The 11,855-nt window shown below is 46.3% G+C and overlaps 1 protein-coding gene across 1 annotated transcript; it reads right to left on the reverse strand.

The window, feature by feature from the left end:
* Positions 1–10,117: 10,117 nt before the first annotated feature.
* LOC119357464 (ubiquitin-activating enzyme E1 3-like) lies at positions 10,118–11,523 on the reverse strand. The gene is made up of 2 exons (XM_037624405.1): positions 11,229–11,523; positions 10,118–10,775 (listed from the first exon to the last, which is right to left on the reverse strand). Exons 1-2 carry the CDS (start codon positions 11,521–11,523, stop codon positions 10,525–10,527), a joined length of 546 nt encoding a protein of 181 aa, XP_037480302.1. The 3' UTR covers positions 10,118–10,524.
* Between the last annotated feature and the right edge of the window lie 332 nt (positions 11,524–11,855).

The raw sequence follows: 11,855 nt of genomic DNA on the forward strand, positions 1-11,855 counted from the left end.
AAAGGGTGCATTAGTCCCGGTTTGTGCCACGAACCGGGACCAATGCCCCCCTTTACTCCCGGTTGGTGCCACCAACCGGGACCAAAGGCATTGTGCTGCCCCGCGCCCAAATGTTTAGTCCCACCTCGCTAGTTGAGAGGGAGCCGCACCTGTTTATAAGGTGCGGTGCGCCTTCCCTCTTGAGCTCCTCTCTAAAGTAGGCTTTCGGGCCTAACTGTGCAATCTGTGCCTGTGGGCCTACTGGGCCTCCCGCGGGCCTGAATCCTGGCCCATGGTAGGGTTTCTAGTCGTATTCAGGCCGTGGGGGCCCAGTAGGTGGCACTTTTTTGTTTTTTTGTTTTATTTGTTGCTTTATTTAGTTTATTTTGTTTCTATTTACAACAAAATACTTATTGTTGCTATATTTATTTATTTTCCATTTTTTTGTTTTGTTTTCTACATTATTTATTTTCTTTTGTTTTTTGCTTTATTTATTAATTCTTTTTTGCTTTTAGTTTTAGAAAAATTATAAACTTTCTATTAGTGCCATTAGTTTTCAAATTTGAAAACACTTTTTTGTTTTCTTTGTTGCTTTATTCATTTTATTTTGTTTCTATTTATAACAAAATACTTATTGTTGCTATTTTTATTTTTTTCCAGTTTTTTTGTTTTGTTTTCTGCATTATTTATTTTCTTTTGGTTTTTTGCTTTATTTTTTCTTTCTTTTTGCTTTTAGTTTTAGAAAAAATATAAACTTTCTGTTAGTGCCATTAGTTTTCAAATTTGAAAACACTTTTTTTGTTTTCTTTGTTGCTTTATTTATTTTATTTTGTTTCTACTTACAACAAAATACTTATTGTTGCTATTTTTATTTTTTTCCAGTTTTTTTGTTTTGTTTTCTGCATTATTTATTTTCTTTTGGTTTTTTGCTTTATTTTTTAATTCTTTTTGCTTTTAGGTCAGCAAAATTATAAACTTTCTGTTAGTGCCATTAGTTTTAGAAAAATTATAAACTTTCTGTTTGTGCCATTAATTTTCAAATTTGAATAGTTAAAATTTGAATTCTTTGAAATTTGTGTGAATCACAAGTTTGTGAGCTCAACAAGGCAGAGAGGGACGGGCTTATAAACCGGTGTGAGCACCCTTCGGTTGGCGAGGTTTTCAAATTCATAGTTTTCAAATGAACTCTGAAAAAGTTGGCATAGCATGTGCATGTACAAAACGGACAATGGTATCATACTCGTCTGTTACAAAGTTGGCATGGTATCATCATAATAGTTGCGGGAGAAAGTCTTCACTTTTTCTTCGCTTATGTCATTTGCTTATTGCGCCATAACCATGGATAATCTTCATCGTTTATCAGGATGCTTGGGTCAGCCTTGACTTTGAAGGAAGGAATTTCATGAAACTTTTCATACTCTTCAGACATGTCTGTCTTGCCCTCCACTCCCAGGATGTCCCTTTTTCCTGAAAGAACTATGTGGCGCTTTGGCTCATCGTATGATGTATTCGCTTCCTTATCTTTTCTTTTCCTCGGTCATGTAGACATGTCCTTCACATTGATAACCTGTGCCACATCATTGGCTAGGACGAACGGTTCGTCAGTGTACCCAAGATTTTTCAGATCCACTGTTGTCATTCCATACTGTGGGTCTACCTGTACCCCGCCTCCTGACAGATTGACCCACTTGCACTTAAACAAAGGGACCTTAAAATCTACTCCGTAGTCAAGTTCCCATATGTCTACTATGTAACCATAATATGTGTCCTTTCCCCTGTCAGTTGCTACATCAAAGCAGACATCGCTGTTTTGGTTGGTGCTCTTTTGATCTTGGTCAATCATGTAAAATGTATTCGCATTTATCTCGTATCCTTTCCAAATCATTACAGTCGAAGATGGTGTGACACTCCAAAAATTTTTAGTTGGTTTTCTTCGAAACTTTGTTGGATTTGAAGAAGGTCATTTAAACCCTTCCAAAAATCCTTCTCTCAAAGACTTTTCTCTTGGCAAGGATTTTATTTTGGCATCTTCTTCAACTCTGGTGTTTGGTTATTAAAAACCTTCTTCTGTTTGCCCTCTTCTCAAATTCAAAATTTTTGAGTTTTATTTGTCTTTAAAAAAACCCTAGGAGTCTTGTGCCTTCTCCAATATTGAAATCCCTCATGATTCTACCATGCCCCAGTTGGTAAAACCTCCCAAAAACCCTCCTTCCACTCTTGGGCAATCCAAATATTCTGTCCCAACAAGTCCAACTCATTTCTGGATTTTATTTCATTTATTTCTTCTCCCAAATCTTTTCTGTCAATTATGTTGAGCCTTGGTGATTTGCAAAGCAAGTACCATAATGCATTTGAGTTTGGACCTCAAACCAACTCCCCTGGATAGTCCTTGGTACCCACAGCTTAGAACTATCAAGATCTACTCTTCTTCTTTTAAAAAATTTCAAATTTCAGTCTCTGCAAGTTTGGACCAGATTTGTCAAATTTGGTGAAATTCATATCTCCTCTTCTCCAAAAATTCCACCAAAATTCAGGCAGCCCCCAGATGCAATGAGAGTCCACTCCACCAAAAATCAGCGCAAGGAGAAACTCCCTCATACCAAAATCATTCTGTCGAACGCCGGCACTATTTCTTTGCATTTTCAGAAATGTTCAGAGTTTCAGAGTTCAGTGTCGTTTCCCTTCGTCAGAGTTCAGTCACGCGTCGACAGTGCGCCTGGCGCGTTGCGCACAGCCCCTCCTCCCTGTCCAGAGCGCCGCACGCACGCTTGGCCGGTTCCTGGCGTCGGTGGCACCCTGGCCCGCCCTCGCCGGCGTCTTCTTCGGCGTCGGGACCTCCCGTGGCGGCCGACAGAAGGCACCCTACGGCACAACGCCGTTCGGCGCCGCCCAAGCCACCTGGGAGCTCCGCGTGGCCGTCTCCCTTGCCAGCGCACGCATGCAGCACCGTCGCCGTGGCCTGGCACACACAGGGCGCGCTCCCTGCCACCGACGTGCCGCACGGCCGTTCTGTTGAGATCAGGCCGTAACCTCCCCACCTTGCTGAGTTGGGCAGCGGGACGGGCTCGTTATGACGTCTAGTCAATGCTCAAACCCCTAAACCAACTGCCCAGCCACAGCGCCGCCGTAATCACTCGCAGGACTTATCCCGTTCACGGCAACCGCCTCGGGCCGGCTATTTATAGCGCCTCCAAGCTCACTCTCGCCCCCGCACACCTCCACCACCTCACCAGACCCCGCCCAGCCACTGGAAGAGCCTCGAGGAGCCCTTCTTCCTCGACTCCGGCCAACTCCGTCCGCTTCGGGCTCCGGCAACGTTCTCGCTGGTGAGAGCTTCTCCACCGCCCTGGACTTGCCCGTAGCCTCATGGCACCTATAGAAGTCTAACCCCCTCCTCAATTTGACCTCCGCAGCACTCTCCGACGAGGCCCACGATCACCCGAACCACCGTCCGCCGGAGCAAGGGTCGCCGTCGACGTGGTGCTCGCCAGCGACCTCCACCACCACCCACCGACGCGGAAGGGTGCACTGAACTCGGAGGTACCTTCCGATCTCCCTGCCTCGCCGTGGATCGCCCCCGGCGACCACCGCGGCTCTCGGGCAGCGGCGAGCTCGGCCGTCTCGTTTGAATATTCAAACCTGACGGGTGGGACCCGCCCGTCAGCCTCTCTGTTGTTCTGTTTGAACCGTTTTATGAAAGCGTATTCTGGCAAAATACGCTTTCCCAACTGAATCGTTTTCTGCACTTTTCTGCTTAGGCCCCTGAGAGTTTTCTGTTTCATTACAGATGGGTCCTTGGACCAAAACCCTTATAAACTTTTAACAGAAAGAGGTTTTTGAGTGATTCTTTTTCTGCCCTCTTCAAAATTTTGTCTAGTTTTTTATCATATTTATTTGAAAAATATTTGGATTACTTTTCTGTACTCCACGGTATTTACGTTAGCGCGTGTGTTTTGTGTACCGTAGATACCGAAGGAGGTGACGGAACCGCGAACTTCACCGAGCTAGACCCCGACTACTCCGAACCAGGCAAGCATGTTTGAACTCTTGATATGATGAGTGTCTTGGCATGTTTGCATTTAGTAATTTCATGGCATGTTCATGAGCATCTCGATAAAAACTTTGTCACATGAAAAGTCGAGACAAGTGAGTTTCAGAAACCCATGAGTTAATGGAAATGAGGTTGCATGGCCACGTGATGGCATGAAATGGGTAAGATGGTAGTGTTGTAGCATGCCAGTCCTATGTCAGATTATTTGACTCCAGTATCCACTCCCGTCCATTTCCTTTTGCCGTACTACCACATGTTTTCCGCAAGGGATATGGCTTAGTAAGTTGCAAACCACTTTCCTGGTACACACCAAATCGAGAGACCGGGATGAGGGTTCCATGGCCCTGGATTAAAGCCTATCATCCGGTTAGGGGGCATGGGTGTTTCCGGCTGGGACCGAGAGGGGGGCACCCCTTAGAGCGCGCGTATATAAATTTGATCCCATGCTATTCGAGATCGTGATCTCCCCGTCTCAAAGTTTTTATTGATCGTTGTCTAGGGTGATCCCTGGTAACGTGAGGTGGGATGGGTGTGTATTGGATTGTTGTATTTTCTTCCGAAATACCGTAAACGGAACTAGTCCTTCGTGACTACGGAAATCCGTTGGCTGTGGGCATTTTAGTACAAACTCTGCAGAGTCAAAAATTCCATTGCATCATCTTATCTATGTCCAAGTTCGGTGTCCTTATTATCTTGTCGATTGTCAGTCTTGATGTCAAAGACCCCGGGAAGCCATATGAGTGTTAAGTCCGGTTAATGTTGATTCTTGTGATGGACTAACCCGTCAGTACCACGTATTGAATATTTTTCCTGTGAGCATTAACCCTTGCACGTTGTGAATAATGAACTTAAGCCCTTTCTGTAACGTCGCTCAGACGTCCGACTGCGGCATTATTATTATTTACTTTTGATATAAGCCCTTTCTGTGATGTCGCCCCGACGTCCGACTGCGGCATTATTATTATTTACTTTTGATATAAGCCCTTTCTGTGATGTCGCTCCGACGTCCGACTGCGGCATTATTGTTATTTACTTTTGATATAAGCCCTTTCTGTGACGTCGCTCAGACGTCCGACTGCGGCATTGTTATTATTTACTTTTGATATAAGCCCTTTCTGTGACGTTGCTCAGACGTCCGACTGCGGCATTGTTATTATTTACTTTTGATATAAGCCCTTTCTGTGACGTCGCTCAGACGTCCGACTGCGGCATTGTTCTCATTTACTTTTGATATAAGCCCTTTTTGTGATGTCGCCCCGACGTCCGACTGTGGCACTCATGTCTTTTACTTTCAGTACAAGCCCTTTATGTGGTGTCGCTTAGACGCCCGACCGCGGCATATTTTATTTATTTAATTTTCCTTTCGAGGCGTCGCTTCAGACACCCGATCGGTTTGCAGTTTATTTTGTTGGGTTTTCGAGCGGACTACCGCCGACTCCCTTCTTACTTACCTTGTTTTTATGAATTAAATGTGCATTGTTAAAAGTACTCTTGACGCATTCATGCATGCATTTGTTATATCTATTGTCCGAACTGTCTTGCGAGTACTTTCAAAGTACTCACCTGGCTTGTTGATGTGGCCAGATGCTGACGAAGGCGGTCTCATGGATGAAGAGTTCGATAGCGAGTCCGACGCCTAGAGGAGTCCCAGTCAGTCTCGTGCGACCTTGGATTTGGTCACTGTATTATATCCGCTTCCGCTACCCAAATAAATTCATCGAGCCTCACCTCGACGCTCGATGAGTCACCAGTTAGTAGCCACGCTACCCACCCCACTGTGATATTCCACCAATCACTTTTATTTCGAGTCAGTAGAAATGTCACCCCCACACCTTTGTGTCATATCCACCATTATGTATAATTATTGGCGCGCTTGTAATAATTTGTTGACCAACCTCAGCTCGACCCTGTAATATATTAATGCTACTGGCTTATTGTATCAAAGATTTGTCTACCAGTGAGGAGGATTTTCCTCACACTGGAAACTAAAAGATCGGTTTCTCGATAAATATTTTTATTGGAAAACCGGTCGTGATAGATGGTCCCCTGGACAACAAGTACAGCTCATCACAAACAGTGCTGTCACCTCTAAGACGTGTTTCCAACCAACTGCTCAAAATCCTAATGTGTTCACATGTAATCCAGTCGTCGCACTGCTCCGGGTGTTTGGAGCGCAGACTGTTCTTGTGTTCATCGACATACGGGGTCACCAAGGTAGAGTTCTGTAGAACTGTGTAGTGTCCTTGAGACCAAGAATATCTGTCCCTGCATATTATTGAGTCCCTTCCAAGCGTGCCTTTTCCAGTCAGTCTCCCCTCATACCGCGATTTAGGGAGACCTATCTTCTTAAGGCCAGGAATGAATTCAACACAAAATCCGATGACATCCTCTGTTTGATGCCCCGTGGAGATGCTTCCTTCTGGCGTAGCGCGGTTACGAACATATTTCTTTAGGACTCCCATGAACCTCTCAAAGGGGTACATATTGTGTAGAAATACGGGCCCCAGTATGACAATCTCGTCGACTAGATGAACTAGGATGTGCGTCATGATATTGAAGAAGGATGGTGGGAACACCAGCTCGAAACTGACAAGACATTGCGCCACATCACTCCTTAGCATTGGTATGATTTCTGGATCGATCACCTTCTGAGATATTGCATTGAGGAATGCACATAGCTTCACAATGGCTAATCGGACGTTTTCTGGTAGAAGCCCCCTCAATGCAACCGAAAGCAGTTGCGTCATAATCACGTGGCAGTCATGAGACTTTAGGTTCTGGAACTTTTTCTCTGGCATATTTATTATTCCCTTTATATTCGATGAGAAGCCAGTTGGGACCTTCATACTGAGCAGGCATTGAAAGAAGATTTCTTTCTCTTCTTTCGTAAGAGCGTAGCTGGCAGGACCTTCATACTGCTTCGGAGGCATGCCCTCTTTTTTGTGCAAGCGTTGCAGGTCCTCCCATGCCTCAGGTGTATCTTTTGTCTTCCCATACACGCCCAAGAAGCCTAGCAGGTTCACGCAAAGGCTCTTCGTCACGTGCATCACATCGATCGAAGAGCGGACCTCTAGGTCTTTCCAGTAGGGTAGGTCCCAAAATATAGATTTCTTCTTCCACATGGGTGTGTGATTCTCAGCGTCATTCGGAACAGCTAGTCCGCCGGGACCCTTTCCAAAGATTACGTGTAAATCATTGACCATAGCAAGTACGTGATCACCGGTACGCATGGCGGGCTTCTTCCGGTGATCTGCCTCGCCTTTGAAATGCTTGCCTTTCTTTCGACATTGATGGTTGGTCGGAACAAATCGACGATGGCCCAGGTACACATTCTTCCTGCAGCTTCCCAGGTATATACTATCGGTGTCAAGTAAACAGTGCGTGCATGCGTGGTATCCCTTGTTTGTCTATCCTGAAAGGTTACTGAGAGCGGGCCAATCGTTGATGGTCACGAACAGCAACGCCTTTAGGTCAAATTCCTCTTTTTTGTGCTCATCCCACGTACGTACACCGTTTCCATTCCACAGCTGTAAAAGTTCTTCAACTAATGGCCTTAGGTACACATCAATGTCGTTGCCGGGTTGCTTAGGGCCTTGGATGAGAACTGGCATCATAATGAACTTCCGCTTCATGCACATCCAAGGAGGAACGTTATACATACATAGAGTCACAGGCCATGTGCTGTGATTGCTGCTCTGCTCCCGAAAGGATTAATGCCATCCGCTCTTAAAGCAAACCATACGTTCCTTGGGTCCTTTGCAAACTCATCCTAATACTTTCTCTTGATTTTTCTCCACTGCGACCCGTCAGCGGGTGCTCTCAACTTCCCGTCTTTCTTACGGTCCTCACTGTGCCATCGCATCAACTTGGCATGCTCTTCGTTTCTGAACAGACGTTTCAACCGTGGTATTATAGGAGCATACCACATCACCTTCGCAGGAACCCTCTTCCTGGGAGGCTCGCCGTCAATATCACCAGGGTCATCTCGTCTAATCTTATACCGCAATGCACCGCATACCGGGCATGCGTTCAGATCCTTGTAGGCACCGCGGTAAGGATGCAGTCATTAGGGCATGCATGTATCTTCTCCACCTCCAATCGTAGAGGGCATGCGACCTTCTTTGCTGTGTATGTACTGTCGGGCAATTCGTTATCCTTTGGAAGCTTCTTCTTCATTATTTTCAGTAGCTTCTCAAATCCTTTATCAGGCACAGCATTCTCTGCCTTCCACTGCAGCAATTCGAGTACGGTACCGAGCTTTGTGTTGCCATCTTCGCAATTGGGGTACAACCCTTTTTTGTGATCCTCTAACATGCGATCAAACTTCAGCTTCTCCTTTTGACTTTCGCATTGCGTCCTTGCATCGACAATGACCCGGCGAAGATCATCATCATCGGGCACATCGTCTGGTTCCTCTTGATATTCAGCAGCTTCGCCCATTGCAGCACCATCGTGCACATCGTCTGGTTCCTCTTGATGTTCAGTAGCATCACCGTATTCAGGGGGCACATAGTTGTCATCGTACTCTTCTTCTTCGCCGTCTTCCATCATAACCCCTATTTCTCTGTGCCTCGTCCAAACATTATAGTGTGGCATGAAACCCTTGTAAAGTAGGTGGGTGTGAAGGATTTTCCGGTCAGAGTAAGACTTCGTATTCTCACATATAGGGCATGGACAACACATAAAAGCATTCTGCTTGTTTGCCTCAGCCACTTCAAGAAAATCATGCACGCCCTTAGTGTACTCGGAGGTGTGTCTGTCACCGTACATCCATTGCCGGTTCATCTGCGTGCATTATATATAATTAAGTGTGTCAAAAATCATTACAGAACATCATGAATAGATAATTAAGTGACCAAATTAATAGAAGTTCATCATCACATAAAAACTAAAGTACATACATAGTTCTCATCTAACAACATAAAGCTCTGCAGAGCATCTAAATTAATTAAACCATACATTGAAACTATGTAAAGCATTTCAATGCGAAAACAAATGCGATCATAATCGCAACCAAGGTAACAACTGATCCAACGGCATAATGATACCAAGCCTCGGTATGAATGACATATTTTCTAATCTTTCTAATCTTCAAGCGCATTGCATCCATCTTGATCTTGTGATCATCGACGACATCCGCAACATGCAACTCCAATATCATCTTCTCCTCCTCAAGTTTTTTTATTTTTTCCTTCAAGAAATTGTTTTCTTCTTCAACTAAATTTAACCTCTCGACAATAGGGTCGGTTGGAATTTCCGGTTCAACAACCTCCTAGATAAATAAAATCTATGTCACGTTCGTCGGCATAATTTTCATAAACAATAAATGAACCAATAGTTATGAAAAGATAATATATACCACATCCGAATCATAGACAGGACGAGGGCCGACGGGGGCGGATACCAAAACCATCGCACTATATAAGATGCAATAATAAAAGTAAGAAAATAATACAAGTATCTATCTAAACATAGAAGTAAGAATATTTTTCCTTTCAGAAAGAAGATAAGAACAAGAGGCTCACCACGGTGGTGCCGGCAATGAGATCGGCGCGGGTGATCGACGGCGGTGAAGACTGGGATGGGGCGTGACGGACCGCTAAACCTAGATAAATATTGAGGAAAATGGAGCTTGGCGGTCGAGCTTGGAGAGGAGAAACCTTAAGTAGTGTGGCTCGGACATTCCATCGAACACCTTGTGTGCATAGGAGGTGAGCTAGAGCACCACCAAGCCCTCTCCCCCTCGGCCAGAAAAAAAAAAGCAGTGTGCTCTGCTCTTGCGCGAGGGGGTATATATAGGCACCACCATTGGCCCCGGTTGGTGGCATGAACCGGGACTGAAGGGATGCCTTTGGTCCCGGTTCAAGCCACCAACCGGGACCAATAGTGGTGGGCCAGGAGCCAGGCCCATTGGTCCCGGTTCGTCCCACCAACCGGGACCAAAAGGTCCGGACGAACCAGGACCAATGGCCCACGTGGCCCGGCCGGCCCCCTGGGCTCACGAACCGGGACAAATACCTCCATTGGTCCCAGTTCGTGGCAGAACCGGGACTAATGGGCTGAACCTGCCCGGGCCATTCCCCCTTTTCTACTAGTGATGGTGTATGCATAGCACAGTACTAATGTCCATGTGATGTATTTTCAATCTAGTTTATATTCTGTTAGTAACAGCAGAAACCCGTGCTAAGACTTTTAACACATAAGAAATGTGGCGTCTTACTTGCAGAACCTGCTAAGACTTTTAACTAGTATAAACATTTAAAAAGAATTGGCTAGCCACAAACAGCACAAGCACTGCCCCCATCCCCAGGTTTCATTCGCATCGCTGATCAATAAATCAAAGGAGCATTCAGCAATACCCAGTTTATCTGTTATGGACCATTACATGCCCAACAGGACGGGTTAACAACAATCAGCAATTTCAGATCAGTATCTCTACCAGATTGGGGCAATACCGCCTCCATACAATAGACGAAAACAAACACATAGACCATTTAATCTACATATACATGGAATGGACATTGGTGAAGAATTTTCCAGGACAATTCTACATCTAGAATACAGTAACGTGGTAAGCCTTTTGTATAAACAAATTTATATAGACAGAAAAGGCACAAGCACTCATTCCCCATCGCCAGGTTCCATTCCATACTGAAACGAGCATCTAGAAGTTCCCAGTTTAGCTGGCAGAGCATTCCATCCCCAACACAAGCGGTTAAAACGTCCAGCGATTCCAGACCAATATCTACCAGAGTTTAGGCAGTATCAGCACTACATAGCAGACAAAAACAGACCCCATAGACAAGTCAATCTCTACATGGAATGGACATCGATACAGAATTTCCCAGGGCAATTCAGTATATGCAGTATGTCATTGCAACAAACTAAATATTTATACGGAAAGTGTCAACCAGATCAGTATATGCAGTATATGCGGTATGTCATTGCAATTCAGTATATGCGGTATGTCATTGCAACCAACTAAATAATTCCATATCAGTATCAACCCGAGTTTGCACAATATCATATCAGCACCACATAGCAGACAAAAACACAACCCATAGCATAGACCAGTCAATCTCTAGACAGAATGGACACTGGTGCAGAATTTTACAGGGCAATTCAGTGTGTGCACGACATGTCATTGCAACAAACTAAACAAAAAAATGGCAGGCGGAGAAGGGATTAGCAGACAAACCAATTTCAGCACCGAGCCCGTTGAGCCTGGAGACGAGGACGTCGGAGGCGAAGAGGCGGCGCATGGTCTTCCTCCCGTACACGGCGAGCTGCCTGCTGTGGAGGTCCTCGTCGATCTCCTGCGGCGCGGCCCTGTTCTGGCCCCCGCTGCCGCCCGCGCCCTCCGTTTCCACCAGCCTGGGCCTCTTGGCGTCCCCTCCACGGCCGTTTTTGTCCCCCGCCGCGGCATCGGACGGCCTCTTGGACCGGAGCATGGCGAGCAGGCCCCTGCGGAGCAGCCGCCGTAAGCACCCCATGGTCGAAACGCGCGCCCAATCCAAAACAGCAGGGAGGTGGGCGCTAAATACTACCAATCGGGGGAACGGGGCGGAGTGGAGCGGAAGGAACGTCCCTGTTGGGGCGGCGGCCTCGCCGGCGGCGGGGGGAAGGGATCGGAGGAGGCGCCTCGCGTGGCGGCTAGGTTTCAGGGCACCCCGGACGATTCGGGATGATGCCGGCCGGGGTGCGCTAGCAGGACGTGAGCCAGGACAAGCTGCGCCGTGGTGGAACCTGGGGGGCGGGCGGATGGGCGGAAGGGGCCGGAGAGGGAGCGGTGGGCAAGGAGATCGTGGGGGCGGAGGAGAGGGGT

The sequence above is a fragment of the Triticum dicoccoides genome, chromosome 2A, assembly GCF_002162155.2.
Source record: "Triticum dicoccoides isolate Atlit2015 ecotype Zavitan chromosome 2A, WEW_v2.0, whole genome shotgun sequence".
NCBI classification, from domain to species: domain Eukaryota; kingdom Viridiplantae; phylum Streptophyta; class Magnoliopsida; order Poales; family Poaceae; genus Triticum; species Triticum dicoccoides.